The sequence below is a fragment of the Neoarius graeffei genome, chromosome 18, assembly GCF_027579695.1.
Source record: "Neoarius graeffei isolate fNeoGra1 chromosome 18, fNeoGra1.pri, whole genome shotgun sequence".
NCBI classification, from domain to species: domain Eukaryota; kingdom Metazoa; phylum Chordata; class Actinopteri; order Siluriformes; family Ariidae; genus Neoarius; species Neoarius graeffei.
Window position 1 is genome coordinate 48,124,191 of NC_083586.1, and position 16,965 is coordinate 48,141,155.

A 16,965-nucleotide genomic window follows, 5' to 3' on the forward strand; every position below is an offset into this window, starting at 1 on the left:
CCCTTCTAGTAGGTTTCATTCATTTGTTTTGATAGCATGCAATATTGTTAGCATATCGCTTATCCTACATGTATTGTGTCACTCTACCCAATGGAGAATGAGCGTTGAATATGGTTTACGATATTGCATGGTTGTCAAGACAACATGACATCACACGTCGGAGACGTAAAACTTCCGCACTAGCAAGCAACTGTGACAATTTGTAAACAAACAGGGCCACCAGGTTTGCTTCGTTAAATACGGAAGTTTTTGAGAGAATTTTGAAAGAGATCGACTGGCTTTTGTTTCATGGTATATCAGATATATTCCATTCAGCTACTTGTCTTTGACTCTTTCACTATCATGCTCGCTGAATGGAATATATCTGATATACCACAAAAAAAAACCCAGCCAATATTATTGAAATATGTCACTCCGATCCGTGATGATCCGTCATATGAAAAATGCAAGTTTTTCAACACGAGAAGATAAGCCAACATGCGATTTTCTTTTTGTTATATTGACACATTGACAAACAAAAAGTACGCACATTTATCAAAACAATTCATCGATTTCCTCACGAGTGACATACTGAGAAATGCCACGGTTTTGGTTCTCCATGTACTGGATGTAGCTCGTATGGAAAATACGAATGGTGTATTTGTATATATAAATATAATATGTTTCAGGATGGCGGCACGGTGGTGCAGTGGTTAGCGCTGTCGCCTCACAGCAAGAAGGTCCGGGTTCGAGCCCCGTGGCCGGTAAGGGCCTTTCTGTGTGGAGTTTGCATGTTCTCCCCGTGTCCGCATGGGTTTCCTCCGGGTGCTCCGGTTTCCCCCACAGTCCAAAGACATGCAGGTTAGGTTAACTGGTGACTCTAAATTGAGCGTAGGTGTGAATGTGAGTGTGAATGGTTGTCTGTGTCTATGTGTCAGCCCTGTGATGACCTGGCGACTTGTTCAGGGTGTACCCCGCCTTTCGCCCGTAGTCAGCTGGGATAGGCTCTAGCTTGCCTGCGACCCTGTAGAACAGGATAAAGCGGCTAGAGATAATGAGATGAGATGTTTCAGGATGGATTTTCACTTTAAAAAACCTGTCATTCAGGGATAAGTTTGTCATGATGTTGAGCCTAAGCTAATGGCGACAAGCTTTTCTTAGTAGTTAATAACATTAATGTCATAGCTTTAGTACAGAAGTGAAAAAGCAAAGCAAAATTGAGAATCCAAGCGTGTCCTGGCTGGTGGACTACATCTGGGTTCATTCAGTTCTGGCTTAATTGTTCGTCTGACAATCGACAACCTTTTTCCCTGAACCAAGAAAAAAAATCTCCTGGGTGTTCAGTGTGCGTTGAATGCATGGATAAACAACAGAAGCGCAATTGTGGCTGTAATCAATACAGAATGATGGAGCGGCAGCACAATACAGGAGGGAGAAAGCCCATGATTTATCCTCCATGTGCTACAATTGTAAAGTTCTACAATATATCAGCACTCTAATGGCATGCATTTTTCAACATTGTGTGCATGTGTGATTGTGGGAGGTACAACCAGAAGCCACTCCTCCAGCAGGTTATTGTAAGTCAGCAGTGTGTGATGTGTGTTTGCTCACCGTTTGGAGTGTGAGCGTGCTCACTGGCTGTCGTCTGCTGCAGCGTCTGCTCAGCCTGGTCACGTCGCTTGGACTCGTACTCGAGAGCTTCCTGGAGCTTCCGCTTTGTCTTTTTCTCTTTCTTCAGTCGCTTCTGGATCAGGGCTGGAAAGGAACAAACGTGAGAAAAACGCAAATGTTCCAGGCTTCAGACACTTTAGTGCTTCAAAGATTTCTGATTCGCAGGATCACTCTCTCTCTCTGTCTACTGAAGTACAGTACAATATACAGTGTTTACAGTGTAAAAGCTAATTCTGAAAAAATCTATTTCCAGTAAGTAAGGCTTGAACTTTTAGCTGATTACCATTACATGCACTGAATATGGTGCTGCGCCAGAGACTGGAAGGACAAAAAGGTAAAACAACGAATGTAGAAAGTCTTTTTCGACAGCTTCTTTACAGTTATGAAGGTAAACAGAGACAGGTGTATCTCTGGAGGGATCCTTTCCATGTTTTCACACACTTATAATCACATTATGAGCCTGTCATTGACGAAAAACAAGTGGTTTACTTAGACACACACAATTTCCCTGTAGGATTATGTTGTGTAGCTGTTTTACAGTTGCCAATTATAGCGGTCTCACTCAATACCATCCCAATTTCAATTGTTTTTGTCCCTAGTAAAAATCCCAGACTTCTCCTTTAAGGCTCAACTTGTTTTCTGAGATGCTTTTCTGTCCATTGTGTTTGTAAAGAGTGGCTATTTGAATTACCTTGTCCAGCCCTTTTAGGATTACGTTGTATAGCTGTTTTACGATTGCCAGTTATAGCGTTCTCACTCAATACCGTCCCAATTTCAATTGTTTTGTCCCTAGTAAAAATCCCAGACTTCTCCTTTAAGGCTCGACTTGTTTTCTGAGATGCTTTTCTGTCCATTGTGTTTGTAAAGAGTGGCTATTTGAATTACCTTGTCCAGCCCTTTTAGGATTACGTTGTATAGCTGTTTTACGATTGCCAGTTATAGCGTTCTCACTCAATACCGTCCCAATTTCAATTGTTTTGTCCCTAGTAAAAATCCCAGACTTCTCCTTTAAGGCTCGACTTGTTTTCTGAGATGCTTTTCTGTCCATTGTGTTTGTAAAGAGTGGCTATTTGAATTACCTTGTCCAGCCCTTTTAGGATTACGTTGTATAGCTGTTTTACGATTGCCAGTTATAGCGTTCTCACTCAATACCGTCCCAGTTTCAATTGTTTTGTCCCTAGTAAAAATCCCAGACTTCTCCTTTAAGGCTCGACTTGTTTTCTGAGATGCTTTTCTGTCCATTGTGTTTGTAAAGAGTGGCTATTTGAATTACCTTGTCCAGCCCTTTTAGGATTACGTTGTATAGCTGTTTTACGATTGCCAGTTATAGCGTTCTCACTCAATACCGTCCCAATTTCAATCGTTTTTGTCCCTAGTAAAAATCCCAGACTTCTCCTTTAAGGCTCGGCTTATTTTCTGAGATGCTTTTCTGTCCATTGTGTTTGTAAAGAGTGGCTATTTGAGTTACCTTGTTCAATATCTGTTTTGTGGTTGCCAGTTATAGTGTTCTTACTCAAAATGAACCAATTTGAATCGTTTTTGTCCCATGTAAAAATTCCAGAGTTTTCCTTTAAGACTTGTTTTCTGAGATGTTTTTCTGTCCATCGTGTTGAGCAAGAGTGGCTATTTGAGTTACCTTGTACAAGTTACCTTGTCCAGCCCTTGTAGGATTATGTTGTATACCTGTTTTGCGGTTGCCAGTTATAGCGTTCTCACTCAAACCACCTCGATTTCAATCGTTTTTTTTTTGTCCCTAGTAAAATCCTGGAGTTTTCCTTTAAGGCTTGTTTTCTGTTTTAAGCCTTGTTTTCTGTTTTAAGGCTTGTTTTCTGAGATGCTTTTCTGTCCATCGTGTTTATAAAGAGTGACTGAGTTACCTTGTACAAGTTACCTTGTCCAGCCCTTGTAGGATTATGTTCTCACTCAAAACGAACCAATTTCAATCATTTTTGTCCCTAGTAAAAATCCTGGAGTTTTCCTTTAAGACTTGTTTTCTGAGATGCTTTTCTGTCCAACGTGTTTATAAAGAGTGGCTATTTGAGTTACCTTGTCCAGCCCTTGTAGGATCATGCTGTGTAGCTGTTTTGCAGTTGCCAGTTATAGCGTTCTCACTCAATGCTGGACCAATTTCAATCATTTTTTTCCCCTAGTAAAAATCCTGGAGTTTTCCTTTAAGGCTCTGCTTTTTTTTTTCTGGGATGCTTTTCTGTCCATTATGTTTTATAAAGAGTGGCTATTTGAGTTACCTTGTCCAGCCCTTGTAGGATCATGTTCTGTAGCTGTTTTACAGTTGCCAGTTATAGCGTTCTCACTCAAAACCGCCTCAATTTCAATCGTTTTTGTCCCTAGTAAAAATTCCGGAGTTTTCCTTTAAGGCTCTACTTGTTTTCTGAGATGCTTTTCTGTCCATTGTGTTTATAAACAGTGGCTATTTGAGTTACCTTGTACAAGTTACCCGTTTTGTGGTTGCCAGTTACAGTATTCTCACTCAATACTTGACTGATTTCAGTTGTTTTTGTCCCTAGTAAAAAATCCCAGAGTATGATCTTATGTTCAATTTGTTTGCATCAGTGCACATCAACACAATGCTTAGACAATCTTAAAGCCCTACGTTAAACATGCGATAGCTTTATGCTACTCGTGTTTTTTTTTTAATTGCTGTGGTATTCAGAAGTGTCACCAAACACAACACACATAACAAAGCATATGGACACCAAACACACTGTCAATTTCATCATTTTTCCATGAATAACTTAAATGTAGAGTGAGATGCTTTTCTGTCCATCGTGTTTATAAAGAGTGGCTATTTGAATTACACTACCGTTCAAAAGTTTGGGGTCACCCAGACAATTTTGTGTTTTCCATGAAAAGTCACACTTTTATTTACCACCATAAGTTGTAAAATGAATAGAAAATATAGTCAAGACATTTTTCTGGCCATTTTGAGCATTTAATCGACCCCACAAATGTGATGCTCCAGAAACTCAATCTGCTCAAAGGAAGGTCAGTTTTATAGCTTCTCTAAAGAGCTCAACTGTTTTCAGCTGTGCTAACATGATTGTACAAGGGTTTTCTAATCATCCATTAGCCTTCTGAGGCAATGAGCAAACACATTGTACCATTAGAACACTGGAGTGAGAGTTGCTGGAAATGGGCCTCTATACACCTATGGAGATATTGCACCAAAAACCAGACATTTGCAGCTAGAATAGTCATTTACCACATTAGCAATGTATAGAGTGGATTTCTGATTAGTTTAAAGTGACCTTCATTGAAAAGAACAGTGCTTTTCTTTCAAAAATAAGGACATTTCAAAGTGACCCCAAACTTTTGAACGGTAGTGTACCTTGTATAAGCCATAAGCAATCTCATACCAAGAACCGTGACTGAAAGTATGGATATGCTGTAATATCAGAATAAGTTTTATTTTATCTGTAAAATTATAATCTGTAATATTTTGTTATATCAGATATCAGAACATGGGAGCATTCCTAATAAAAATCGCCCACCAGCACTAAGCAGAGGGACCATTACAGATCACAATGGCAGGAAAATCCCTGATCCTGTTCAATCCACACACAGCTAATTAAAGTCGGAAATACTACAGCAGCAATAAGTAACTCTGTAGCTAAATGATTTTAATGAGTAAACGCTCAGCACATAATTGCTGCTCAGACGTAGTTTGGTAACAACTCTGTGTATATAACGCAATGCGTGTATTAAATGTTCAATGGCGCTCAATTCTCAACTGACCACCTTCATTTTCTTCTGTTTGTAATAATGGACTTAAGACATTCGAGTCAGCGAAAATGGGCTTCTTTGCATTAGCTCTAATGCTCCCTTGGGCGTTGAGGCTTCCTCTTTCCCTTTATTAACTGATCTGGAATCAGCCCTCACATTTCCACCTTCTTCATTCACCGTTAAGAGATAAAACAGCAAATTATTCTACAACAGAGTTCTACATCGGAGAACTCACTTAATGATAATGTGATGTATTATGGACAACATTTGGTACGTTTATCATATCTGGTGTGCGTGAATATGAACATGGTATTTCAGTTTACAGACATAATCAATCATTAGTACCAATTTTATTATGAGTACATGTAATTACAAAGGCATTCTTCCATGTGAACGTGGGCGCTTTGTGTTTTTCTGCTTGTAATTTGCGTCTTTGTTTATGCACACACACAGCCGCCTAGGTGTGTGTGTGTGTGGGTCTAAAGGAAAATGCTGACCCTACAGTTTATTTCTGTCGGCTCGATCATGGCGTGGGCGATATTAAAACAAACGACGAAGGGCCTCATAATTAAACAATATTAATTAACACTGCATGTTTTCCTGTCACTGTGATTTAGACACTTTGTGACCATCTCTTAATGCAACCGAAGTTTGAAGATGGAAGTGATTAGAATGAAAATGGCTTTGCACTTTGTACTTTATCTGCTTTTTTATATGTATGGGCTGTCTCACAATCATGGTTGCCTTTCTGAATAACAGCAACTAACTCCTGCAACTCGGTCCAGTATATATACAGTGGCATGCAAAAGTTTGGCCACCCTGGCTGAAAATGTCTGTTACTGTGAATAGTTAAGTGAGCAGAAGATGAACTGATCACCAAGGGTAAAAATGACACATTTCTTTAATATTTTCTGCCATATTACATTTTTATTTCCATCATTTACAGGCGTAAAATACCAAAAAATGAAAAGGACTTGAAGCAAAAGTTTGGGCACCCTGCATGGTTAGTACCTAGTAACACCCCCCTTGGCAAGTATCACAGCTTGTAAACACTTTTTGTAGCCAGCTAATAGTCTTTCAGTTCTTACCTGGCGGATTTTCACATATCCGTCCTTGCAAAAGGCTTCCAGTTCTACAAGTTTCTTGGGCTGCCTTGCATGCACTGCTCTTTTGAGATCTATCCACAGATTTTCAATGATGTTTAGGTCAGGGGACTGTGAGGGCCAGGGCAAAACCTTCAGCTTGTGCCTCTTAGATTTTGAGGTGTGTTTTGGATCATCGTCTTATTGTAGGACCCATCCTCTTTTTAACTTCAACTTTTTTACAGATGGTGTGATGTTTGCTTCCAGAATTTGCTGGTATTTATTCGAATCCATGTTTCCCTTGACCAGTGAAACGTGCCCTGTGCCACTGGCTGCAACACAACCCCAAAGCATGATCCATCCACACCCATGCTTCAGAGTTGGAGAGGTGTTCTTTTCCTGGAATTTGGCACCCTTTTTTCTCCAAACATACCTTTGCACATTGTGGCCAAAAAGTTCTATTTTGATTTCATTAGTCCGCAGGACTTGTTTCCAAAATGCATCAGGCTTATTTAGATGTTCATTTGCAAACTTCAGACGCTGAATTTTGTGGCTAGGATGCAGGAACGGTTTTCTTCTGATGACTCTTCCATGAAGGTCATATTTGTTCAGGTGTCGCTGCATAGTAGAACAGTGCACCACCACTCCAGGGTCTGCTGAATCTTTCTGAAGGTCTTTTGCAGTCAAACAGGGGGTTTTATTTGCCTTTCTAGCAATCCAACGAGCAGTTCTTTCAGAAAGTTTTCTTCATCTTCCAGACCTCGATCTCTACTGTTTCTGTTAACTGCCATTTCTTAATAACATTACAATCTGAGGAAACGGCTACCTGAAAACACTTTGCTACGTTCTTGTAGCCTTCTCCTGCTTTGTGAGCATCAACTATTTTATTATTCAGAATGCGAGGGAGTTGCTTAGAGAAGCCCATGGCTGTTGATTTTAGGGACAAGTTTGAGGAGTCAGAGAATTTATACAGCTTTGAAATCTGCATCATCTGACCTTTCCTAACGAAGAATTTGAACAAGCCACAGCTCAATAAGCTAATTAAGGTCTGGAACCTTGGTAAAAGTTACCTGAGAACTCAAATGTATTGGGGTGCCCAAACTTTCACATGGTGTTCCTTTTCTTTTTTCACTCTCCAATTGTACAAAACAAAAATAATACGCAAATCTTGCATAAAACACTGAAAAGAAATGTCTCGTCTTTACCTTTATGCCTTTTGGTGATCAGTTCATCTTCTGCTCACTTAACTATTCACAGTAACAGACATTTTCAGCAAGGGTGCCCATATATTAGTTTCTTATCCCTTATTTTACAGGGACACACCTCCAGCCCTACCTACAGCACTAATGTCTCTTATATGTTCTTATAAATATGTTTAAGAGTCAAATGCGGTTCAGTTTTGACCTTGTGGTCATTTCATTTCATTTTACTTTAATTATTACACTTAGATTTTACTAAGTTCAATTCAGAATCACATTTTTAGCACTGACTAGGTTTTACTTTGGGACGTACACTTTTACTTTCATTCACAACGGAAAGATATTTAAGCGGAAGTTCCATCGTTTTGTAAACTAAGTGCCTCTGACGGTCCTTTGTCTGTTAAAAATATTTCTCTCTGGAAATCGCTCACCATATGATGAGGTTGTAAATGATTTTTTTAAGAAAATATGTCTCTTTTGAAGCAGAATATTCGGTTGTTGCTCAGTAAAAAACAGGACTTGAAACAGATGGGAGACACTTTTGCAGCGGAGCTTCACATGTGGTTGAAATGTGAGTCCATCAAAAAGTGTCGTCTCCAGAAAACCACAAGGATTGTGGTCACCGCTTCAGTAGTTATTCCAGTTACCACCATGTACAAACATCGCTGCACAGGACTTGAAAATTTGTACTTAACATACATCACAGACATTTCAACAGTTTTTCACTTTGTAACCTTTCCTCTTGTGGACTATAACCCAGGCTTGTAGTACTTGAGTTTGACTCATGCCCTAATTTTAAGGACTCACGACTCAACTTGGACTTGAGCACTAATGACTCGGACTTGGACTCAGACTCATGCATTAACTGCATTCGGACTCGTAAATTGGAGACGAGGACTTGGATTTTTTTCCTTATTTTTTGTAACATGTCATAATAATTTGGTATAAGATATTTATAGCTACATTAACTTTTGAACTAATTTCGTGCAATAGTGTCACACCTGTGCGCTTTGGTGTGTGCATCAGAGTGACTCGGACGCGTGCCAAGCAGACTCATGCGCACACACACCGTAAACGACTCGCACCTGCACAGGATCAAGGCGCAATCAGCGCACCTGTATAAAAACTGTGAAAACACACTTACTTTGCGAAGTATTGAGTTGCGTTGCTGACACATTACCGAGCCTTATTTCCTTGTTTGGGTTCCTGATCCCTGATTTCCTGTTTCTCGTCTTTGAGTCTGCCGAGTCTACGATAGCCTGTTTGTGCCTCGCTCGACCTACTACCTGTTTCACCATTTTACAATTTTGCTTGCCATTCTGGATTGTTTACCTGTTTTCACTTGTATTAATAAACCCAGCTTCTGCACTTACATCCGTCTCCCACCCATCTCTGACAGAATACTTCACACTCCCTGACAAAGAGAAGCACATTCACCTGTTCATACGTCATGTTCAGGAACAAACTAATGTTAATGGCGCTAAAACAGCCACCGTCAAATGGTGCGGTTGGAGTGTTGGACTCGGACTCGACTCGAATTTTTTTTTTAATGACTTGGACTTGACTCAGATTTGAACACTGGGGACTCAAGACTGGACTCGGACTCGAGGTTTAGTGACTTGACTACAACACTCCTATAACCCCTTCAGACACAAGGAAAAATGCTGTGGAAGGGCAATTCCATGTAAATGTCAACCTCACCATGCAAAAATAAAGCAACATGTAATACATCAAAACCACTCCCAGAGATATCACCTAGGCCTGTATTTTACAGATGTGAATAAGTTGAACCAATTTGTAACCAACCTAATATGTCACTGTCAGTCTTTCTTTGTTATAATGTAAAACCCAAGCTAAAATCAACTTTGATCATGTACAATTCTATATTATTGCCACAAGCCACAGAAATGTATGCTAAAATCCACAAAACAGCAAAACAATAGCCATCCTAAATATTATTTAAGAACTTTGATAGTTTTAGCTGATATTTAGAGAGTTTTTCAAAGGGTTATGGTGGTTAAATTGCTGATTTTCTAAACATATGCCATGTCTATTTCAGACGTCTATTTCAGATGTCTATTTCACATCCATAACGGAATTTCGTCACATCCATAACGCTGACTTTTCCTTCCGAAACTCTGCATGAAATACAAAATATTTTAAACAAAGATTTTTTTAATATTCACCTTGGACCCCTCTATCAAATGGATATCTCCATTTCGACATTAGGTTTACAATTTCACAGAGTTTGATAAAAATGTACAGTCACCCAAGAAAAGTGATACTTTTTCTGTCACATCCATAACGCATCTTTTATTGGCGTTTTCTGGCATGCCCTAGATGTACTATGGGAATTGTACTTGTTCTATCACTTCTCCAGTATGGTACAGCCTTAAAATATGCAACACCTGTTTAAATACTGGGAGACAATAAAACATGCACTGGGTCATTTGTTGCCATTTTGAGTTCAAGTGTCACGTCCATAACGCTGGAATTGCTCGGAACTTCATTGCGTACAATTGTACACATTATGTCCAAAGGGGATAAGAAAGGTGGTCACTTTTAGAAATACACTATACACTGTCTTCTCAACATAAGTAACGTGCCCAGTATACAACCTGTCGCTCTGAAATTCTGCGTCATTCATTTCCATCTCAAAAGGCCGTGAATCATAACATCAAAACTAGCTGACGGAAATTTTTCCTGAATACTTCATCAGAAATAGTGAGAGCGAGAGAACATCCCTATAAAAGTTATCTGATTGATATTCACGAGCAACCCAGTAGGAAACTAATCAGAAGAGAGAGAGAGAAAGAAAGAGCCTGACTGCTTTCCCGTGACTCAGAAAGCACAGGTAGTTTCCCGACGTCCCGTGAGCAGAGAGTGAACTCTGTTGTACCAACTTCAACCTGCCGTTACTCCCAAAGTACTGAACAGATCTTAACAAGATAAAGCAGAAATTATAAGCTTTTTAATGATAGTATTCACGATAGAAAATATTCAAGAGTTAAGCAGTGACAGATTTGCAAACTTAGATGAGCGTCCGCATGCACAATTTTCAGAGCACGGCCAGCGAGCGTCTGATACGCCTACTTCTACACTGATCTCAGAACAGCTGCTGGATGTAAAACCTGTTCGAAGAAACGAAACTGAGACTGAGAGAAATAATTTATACATATAGTTAATTACATTTCCAGGGTTGATAGCTCAGGGGTAAGGTTCTAAACCAGTAATCACAAGGTTGTAAGTTCAAATACCAAAGACTTGCTGTTGGACTGTTAACTAATGAGCTGCATGCTTGAATTATGCCCTCCTGAAGTACACATCTCCTTTTTAATCACAATATACTTCACATGACTTCACAGTCTGTAGAGGAAGTCTACTGATGTTGGATCAGCTGCTATCTATCTTCACTAGCAGTGGGAGTCATACATACCTCACGTTTTATAGGATCTCATTTCGGTATTCTTTATGTTTTCTCATGCAGCTTGACTGCTGATTTCAATTGCCTTATTCAAAACACATAATTTTATCATTTTATTTGTAGTTGGGCTGTCAAGACAAATTTCACTGTTCAGTAACAGTCTAATTTTTGGAATATTTATATATTCAAAAACAAAAAAATAACTGAACGAGATAATGTTTGAGGGTTTTTTTATGTGGTTAGGATTCAATTTAACAGTACTTGAATATCTATTTTTATTCTAGCCACATCCGCTGGATATGAGCAATCGTGCACTCTGGCTACTCTACTACTAGGCTATCAGCTCATATAGACCCTTTTCACTGACGTCACCGGAAACCGGAAGTAAACAAACCCTGCGCCATATTGGAAGACCAACAAACTCGTGATTAGGGGGAAATAACGGCAGCGCGCGGAATTTAAACCCACGAGGCACTTGATTCATCATAAACCTACAATGGTAAACTTTTGTGCTGTGTTAGGGTGTTCCAACAAAGCTGATGGGAAAGGTGAAAAGAAGTCTTTCTACAGAATACCAGCTGTGATTGAGACACAAGCAAACCAAGGAGCTTTCTGCCAGGAGACAGAGAATAAGTGCATTACTGAGTGTCTCTGAGCAAAGAAGAGCCTGAACGTTGCAACCTCCCTATTGGCTGTTTATTGGTTGTTTGTAAAAATGTATCAGTTGTTGCCCTTCCCACGGGAATCATCGCGGGCTCGAGAGACGAGACCTGACGAGTTAGTTCGTTGGTAGCAGAACAAAATGTCTGGACACAAATCGGGTTTTCAGAAAAGGAAAGAAAATAAACGCAGGGTCGAAAATACAAAAAAGGAGGCAGAAAATGCAAAACGAGTTTTAAGGTAGGACAAATGGTTACTTTTCTGAGGCAGCCCGCCGTGGCTGCCTGCAGGCTTATTTATTATAGCCCATTTAGTTAAAATAGTTGATATAAAATGTTTATAGTTATAGTTATGTGATGGTTGTCCTGATTTAGACTGGGGTTTTTTTTTGGGGGGGGGGGTTGCGCGATGTTGCACCCAGGTCCAGATTAGGGCAGAACCGGCCCTGGCTACATTTCAGGCAGGTGTAGTTTGTTTATGAATGTATGTACTTGCATAGATGTGTACTTGGTCTTCCAATATGGCGCTTAACAAAATCTCGCGGCGCGGTGACGTCATGCGGTAGCCCTCGATACTGTGAGTAGAGAAAAACAAAATGGCGGCGCATTTTGCTGACCCAACCGAGGACGAAATAAAAACTCTACTCGAAAACAACCCCCCCCCAAATTGTTAGTAAGTATTTAAAAGAAACAGAAATAAAGAATATAGTTTGGGTCCCCCCCCCCCAATATCGCCTGTTCCACACTCCAGCCCAGTCGGTGGTGGTAATGCACTTTTAAGTTGGTTTGTCAACCGCCAAAAAAAAAAAAGTAAAGAATAATAATAATAATGAAAATCGCCCCCCCAAAAAAGCGCAACAAAATATGGAATAAAAGTATTTGATCATAAGAACGTATCTTTTTTTTCAAGAATTATTATTATTATTACTATTATTATTATAATAATATCATTTTCACAAATTGCTCCTGTCATTTCTTCGGTTTGTTTACATTCTAAGCAGAAATTATTTTGGCTGACATTTTGTATAAAGTTTTTATTTATCGAATTTGCAAAAAAATGAAAATAAAAATGCTCTGTTTCTCAAAATCCAGTGAATGTGAATAGAATAAAACAGTTATTCCACGAAACTGAGTTGTACATGAGCTGATAGCTGGTGAGGCGTGTAGCACCGATTTCGTGGAATAACTGTTAAATATCTCATCTCATCTCATCTCATTATCTCTAGCCGCTTTATCCTTCTACAGGGTCGCAGGCAAGCTGGAGCCTATCCCAGCTGACTGTTAAATATATTTTTAAAAAATGATTAGTAGTGTGAACAAATTTCTGGGTTTGAACACTGTGGGGGCGGCACGGTGGTGTAGTGGTTAGCGCTGTCGCCTCACAGCAAGAAGGTCCGGGTTCGAGCCCCGTGGCTGGCGAGGGCCTTTCTGTGTGGAGTTTGCATGTTCTCCCCATGTCCGCGTGGGTTTCCTCCGGGTGCTCCGGTTTCCCCCACAGTCCAAAGACATGCAGGTTAGGTTAACTGGTGACTCTAAACTGACCGTAGGTGTGAATGTGAGTGTGAATGGTTGTCTGTGTCTATGTGTCAGCCCTGTGATGACCTGGCAACTTGTCCAGGGTGTACCCCGCCTTTCGCCCGTAGTCAGCTGGGATAGGCTCCAGCTTGCCTGCGACCCTGTAGAACAGGATAAAGCGGCTACAGATAATGAGATGAGATGAACACTGTGGTTGACTGGAACCTTTCTGTTTGGAGTTTATATGTTCTCCTTGTGCCTGAATGGGTTTCCTCCGGGTGCTCTGGTTTCCTCCTATAGTCCAAAGACATGTAGATTAGGTCAAATAGCGACTCTAAATCGCCCATAGATATGAATGTGAGTGTGAATGGCTCTTTGTCTCGGTGTTAGTCCTGTGATAGATTGATGACCTGCCCAGAGTGAAGTCAGCTAGAATTGGCTCCAGCTTGCCCGTGATGGTATAGATAACAGATTGATGGATGGAATCAGGGTTTGGCCAAAATATTTTTTTTTCTGATTGTAACCCACTTTGATGCCTCAACTTTTAGAAATCATAAATATACTGTATTTCACCAAATGACATGGAAATGGTTTTATTTGCTTTTTTAACCTTGCCTTAGCTTTCTACCTGCAAAGAAAGCCGAATGTGATTTCCTCACACAAAGTGTGCATTTCGCATTTTGATCAAGTTATCGGATAGATCCTGTACAGTGCTGCTTGAAAATTTGTGAAGCCTTCAGAATTTTCTATATTTCTGCATAAATATGACCTAAAACAACATCAGATTTTCACACAAGTCCTAAAAGTAGATAAAGAGAACCCAGTTAAACAAATGAGACAAAAATATTATACTTGGTCATTTATTTATTGAGGAAAATGATCCAATATTACATATCTGTGAGTGGCAAAAGTATGTGAACCTCTAGGATTAGCAGTTAATTTGAAGGTGAAATTAGAGTTAGGTGTTTTCAATCAATGGGATGACAATCAGGTGTGAGTGGGCACCCTGTTTTATTTAAAGAACAGGGATCTATCAAAGTCTGATCTTCACAACACATATTTGTGGAAGTGTATCATGGCACAAACAAAGGAGATTTCTAAGGACCTCAGAAAAAGCGTTGCTGATGCTCATCAGGGTGGAAAAGGTTACAAAACCATCTCTAAAGAGTTTGGACTCCACCAATCCACAGTCAGGCAGGTTGTGTACAAATAGAGGAAATTCAAGACCATTGTTACCCTCTCCAGGAGTCGACCAACAAAGATCAGTCCAAGAGCAAGGCGTGTAATAGTCGGCGAGGTCACAAAGGACCCCAGGGCAACTTCTAAGCAACTGAAGGCCTCTCTCAACATTGGCTAATGTTAATGTTCATGAATCCACCATCAGGAGAACACTGAACAACAATGGTGTACATGGCAGGGTTGCAAGGAGAAAGCCACTGCTCTCCCTAAAGAACATTGCTGCTCATCTGCGGTTTGCTAATGCTCATGTGGACAAACCAGAAGGCTGTTGGAAAAATGTTTTGTGGATGGATGAGACCAAAATAGAACTTTTTGGTTTAAATGAGAAGCGTTATGTTTGGAGAAAGGAAAACACTGCATTCCAGCATAAGAACCTGATCCCATCTGTGAAACATGGTGGTGGTAGTATCATGGTTTGGGCCTGTTTTGCTGCATCTGGGCCAGGACGGCTTGCCATCATTGATGGAACAATGAATTCTGAATTATACCAGAGAATTCTAAAGGAAAATGTCAGGACATCTGTCCATGAACTGAATCTCAAGAGAAGGCGGGTCATGCAGCAAGACAACGACCCGAAGCACACAAGTCGTTCTACCAAAGAATGGTGAAAGAAGAATAAAGTTAATGTTTTGGAATGGCCAAGTCAAATTCCTTTTTTTTTATATATATCTTTTTATTGAAAAATCAGAGATAGCAGCAATAAATCATCACCATGGTTACAAAAGATTTTTCTTTTTTTTTTTTAACTTTTTTTTGAACACATTCAAAACCACCCCCCTCCCTTCCCTCCCCCCACCCCGACTGGACCAAAATAATAGTGATAATAAAATAACAGAAACCATACCAATAACAATAACAGACCTTAGTTTTATGTTTGGTAGACCTAGGTAGATGTCAAAATAAACAAATTAAAACAGTAAATAAATAGTTTAATCAAGGGACAACCTGACTTCAAAGGTCTTTATGGCCAACAAACAAAGTGTACCTTTGTGTGTGCTCAAATTGTAAGGCTAAACCCATAGAATCTTTTAATTTATTGCAATGCAAGTCAAATTCCTGACCTTAATCCAATCGAAATGTTGTGGAAGGACCTGAAGTGAGCAGTTCATGTGAGGAAACCCACCAACATCCCAGAGTTGAAGCTGTTCTGTATGGAGGAACGGGCTAAAATTCCTCCAAGCCGGTGTGCAGGACTGATCAACAGTTACCAGAAACGTTTAGTTGCAGTTATTGCTGCACAAGGGGGTCACACCAGATACTGAAAGCAAAGGTTCACATACTTTTGCCACTCACTGATATGTAATATTGGATCATTTTCCTCAATAAATAAATGACCAAGTATAATATTTTGTCTCATTTGTTTAACTGGGTTCTCTTTATCTACTTTTAGGACTTGTGTGAAAATCTGATGATGTTTTAGGTTATATTTATGCAGAAATAGAGAAAATTCTAAAGGGTTCACAAACTTTCAAGCACCACTGTAGTGTACCACACACTTATTGAAACATAATGCAGAATTTTACAAGAATCTAAGGATTGTGAGTTAACCCAGGTTTGAGATCGGTTAATCTCTCCCACTGTAGGTGTGATGTTTAAACTAACCTACTCTCAATAACCTGCTGTGTTTGATTTAACATCTAACTCCACGCCAAACCATAAAGGAATTTCATCAGGTTTTGGGCCAAATTTCCTCATGACAAGTTTAACCTGATCTCAGATCAGAGTTTGGGTACGGTAATGACCTCGGTTTTTCTGCTCCACGCAGAGCTGTCTCTCCAGTGTCTCACGTAGTTCCCTCTCCCGATAAAGCTCCATCTTCAGCTCCGTCTTCTCCAGCTGCACCTGCTTCTCCTGCGCCCGGGCGTTATCTATAGCCACCTTCAGCAGACCCTGAACACACACACAAGCACAGCACCAAGCTTCACTTTTTTAAAAAAAAATATACTTTTAGCTAAATAAATAAATTACTTAATGATATAAATTCATTTCATGCCTTGATAATAATCATTAACATACAATTTATCATTTACAAATGCATTATTTTTCTGTAAATTCATGTATTTAATGTTTAACAATTCATTTTTCATTTGTTTACAAACCAAGCAGTATATATCTAGTTTTGATCACATATGTACTGAATAATGGATTTTTTTTAATTTTTCAGAGTTTAATTTATATATATATACCGTGTGTGTGTGTGTGTGTGTGTGTGTGTGTGTGTGTGTGTATATATATATATATATATATATATATATATACACGGGGCGGCACGGTGGTGTAGTGGTTAGCGCTGTCGCCTCACAGCAAGAAGGTCCGGGTTCGAGCCCCGTGGCCGGCGAGGGCCTTTCTGTGTGGAGTTTGCATGTTCTCCCCGTGTCCGCGTGGGTTTCCTCCGGGTGCTCCGGTTTCCCCCACAGTCCAAAGACATGCAGGTTAGGGTAACTGGTGACTCTAAA

General features: G+C 39.8%; 1 protein-coding gene across 3 annotated transcripts in view; it reads right to left on the reverse strand.

Annotated features, from left to right (window-relative positions):
* The window catches only part of dachc (dachshund c), a 176,805-nt gene that overhangs the window by 5,841 nt on the left and 153,999 nt on the right, over positions 1 to 16,965 (reverse strand). For all 3 annotated transcript variants that reach the window (XM_060898954.1, XM_060898953.1, XM_060898952.1), the window contains 2 exons: positions 16,252 to 16,399; positions 1,591 to 1,734 (listed from right to left, as the gene is read on the reverse strand). In XM_060898954.1, the coding sequence (XP_060754937.1) occupies positions 1,591 to 1,734; positions 16,252 to 16,399 (292 nt within the window). The remainder of the gene's footprint in view (positions 1 to 1,590; positions 1,735 to 16,251; positions 16,400 to 16,965) is intronic.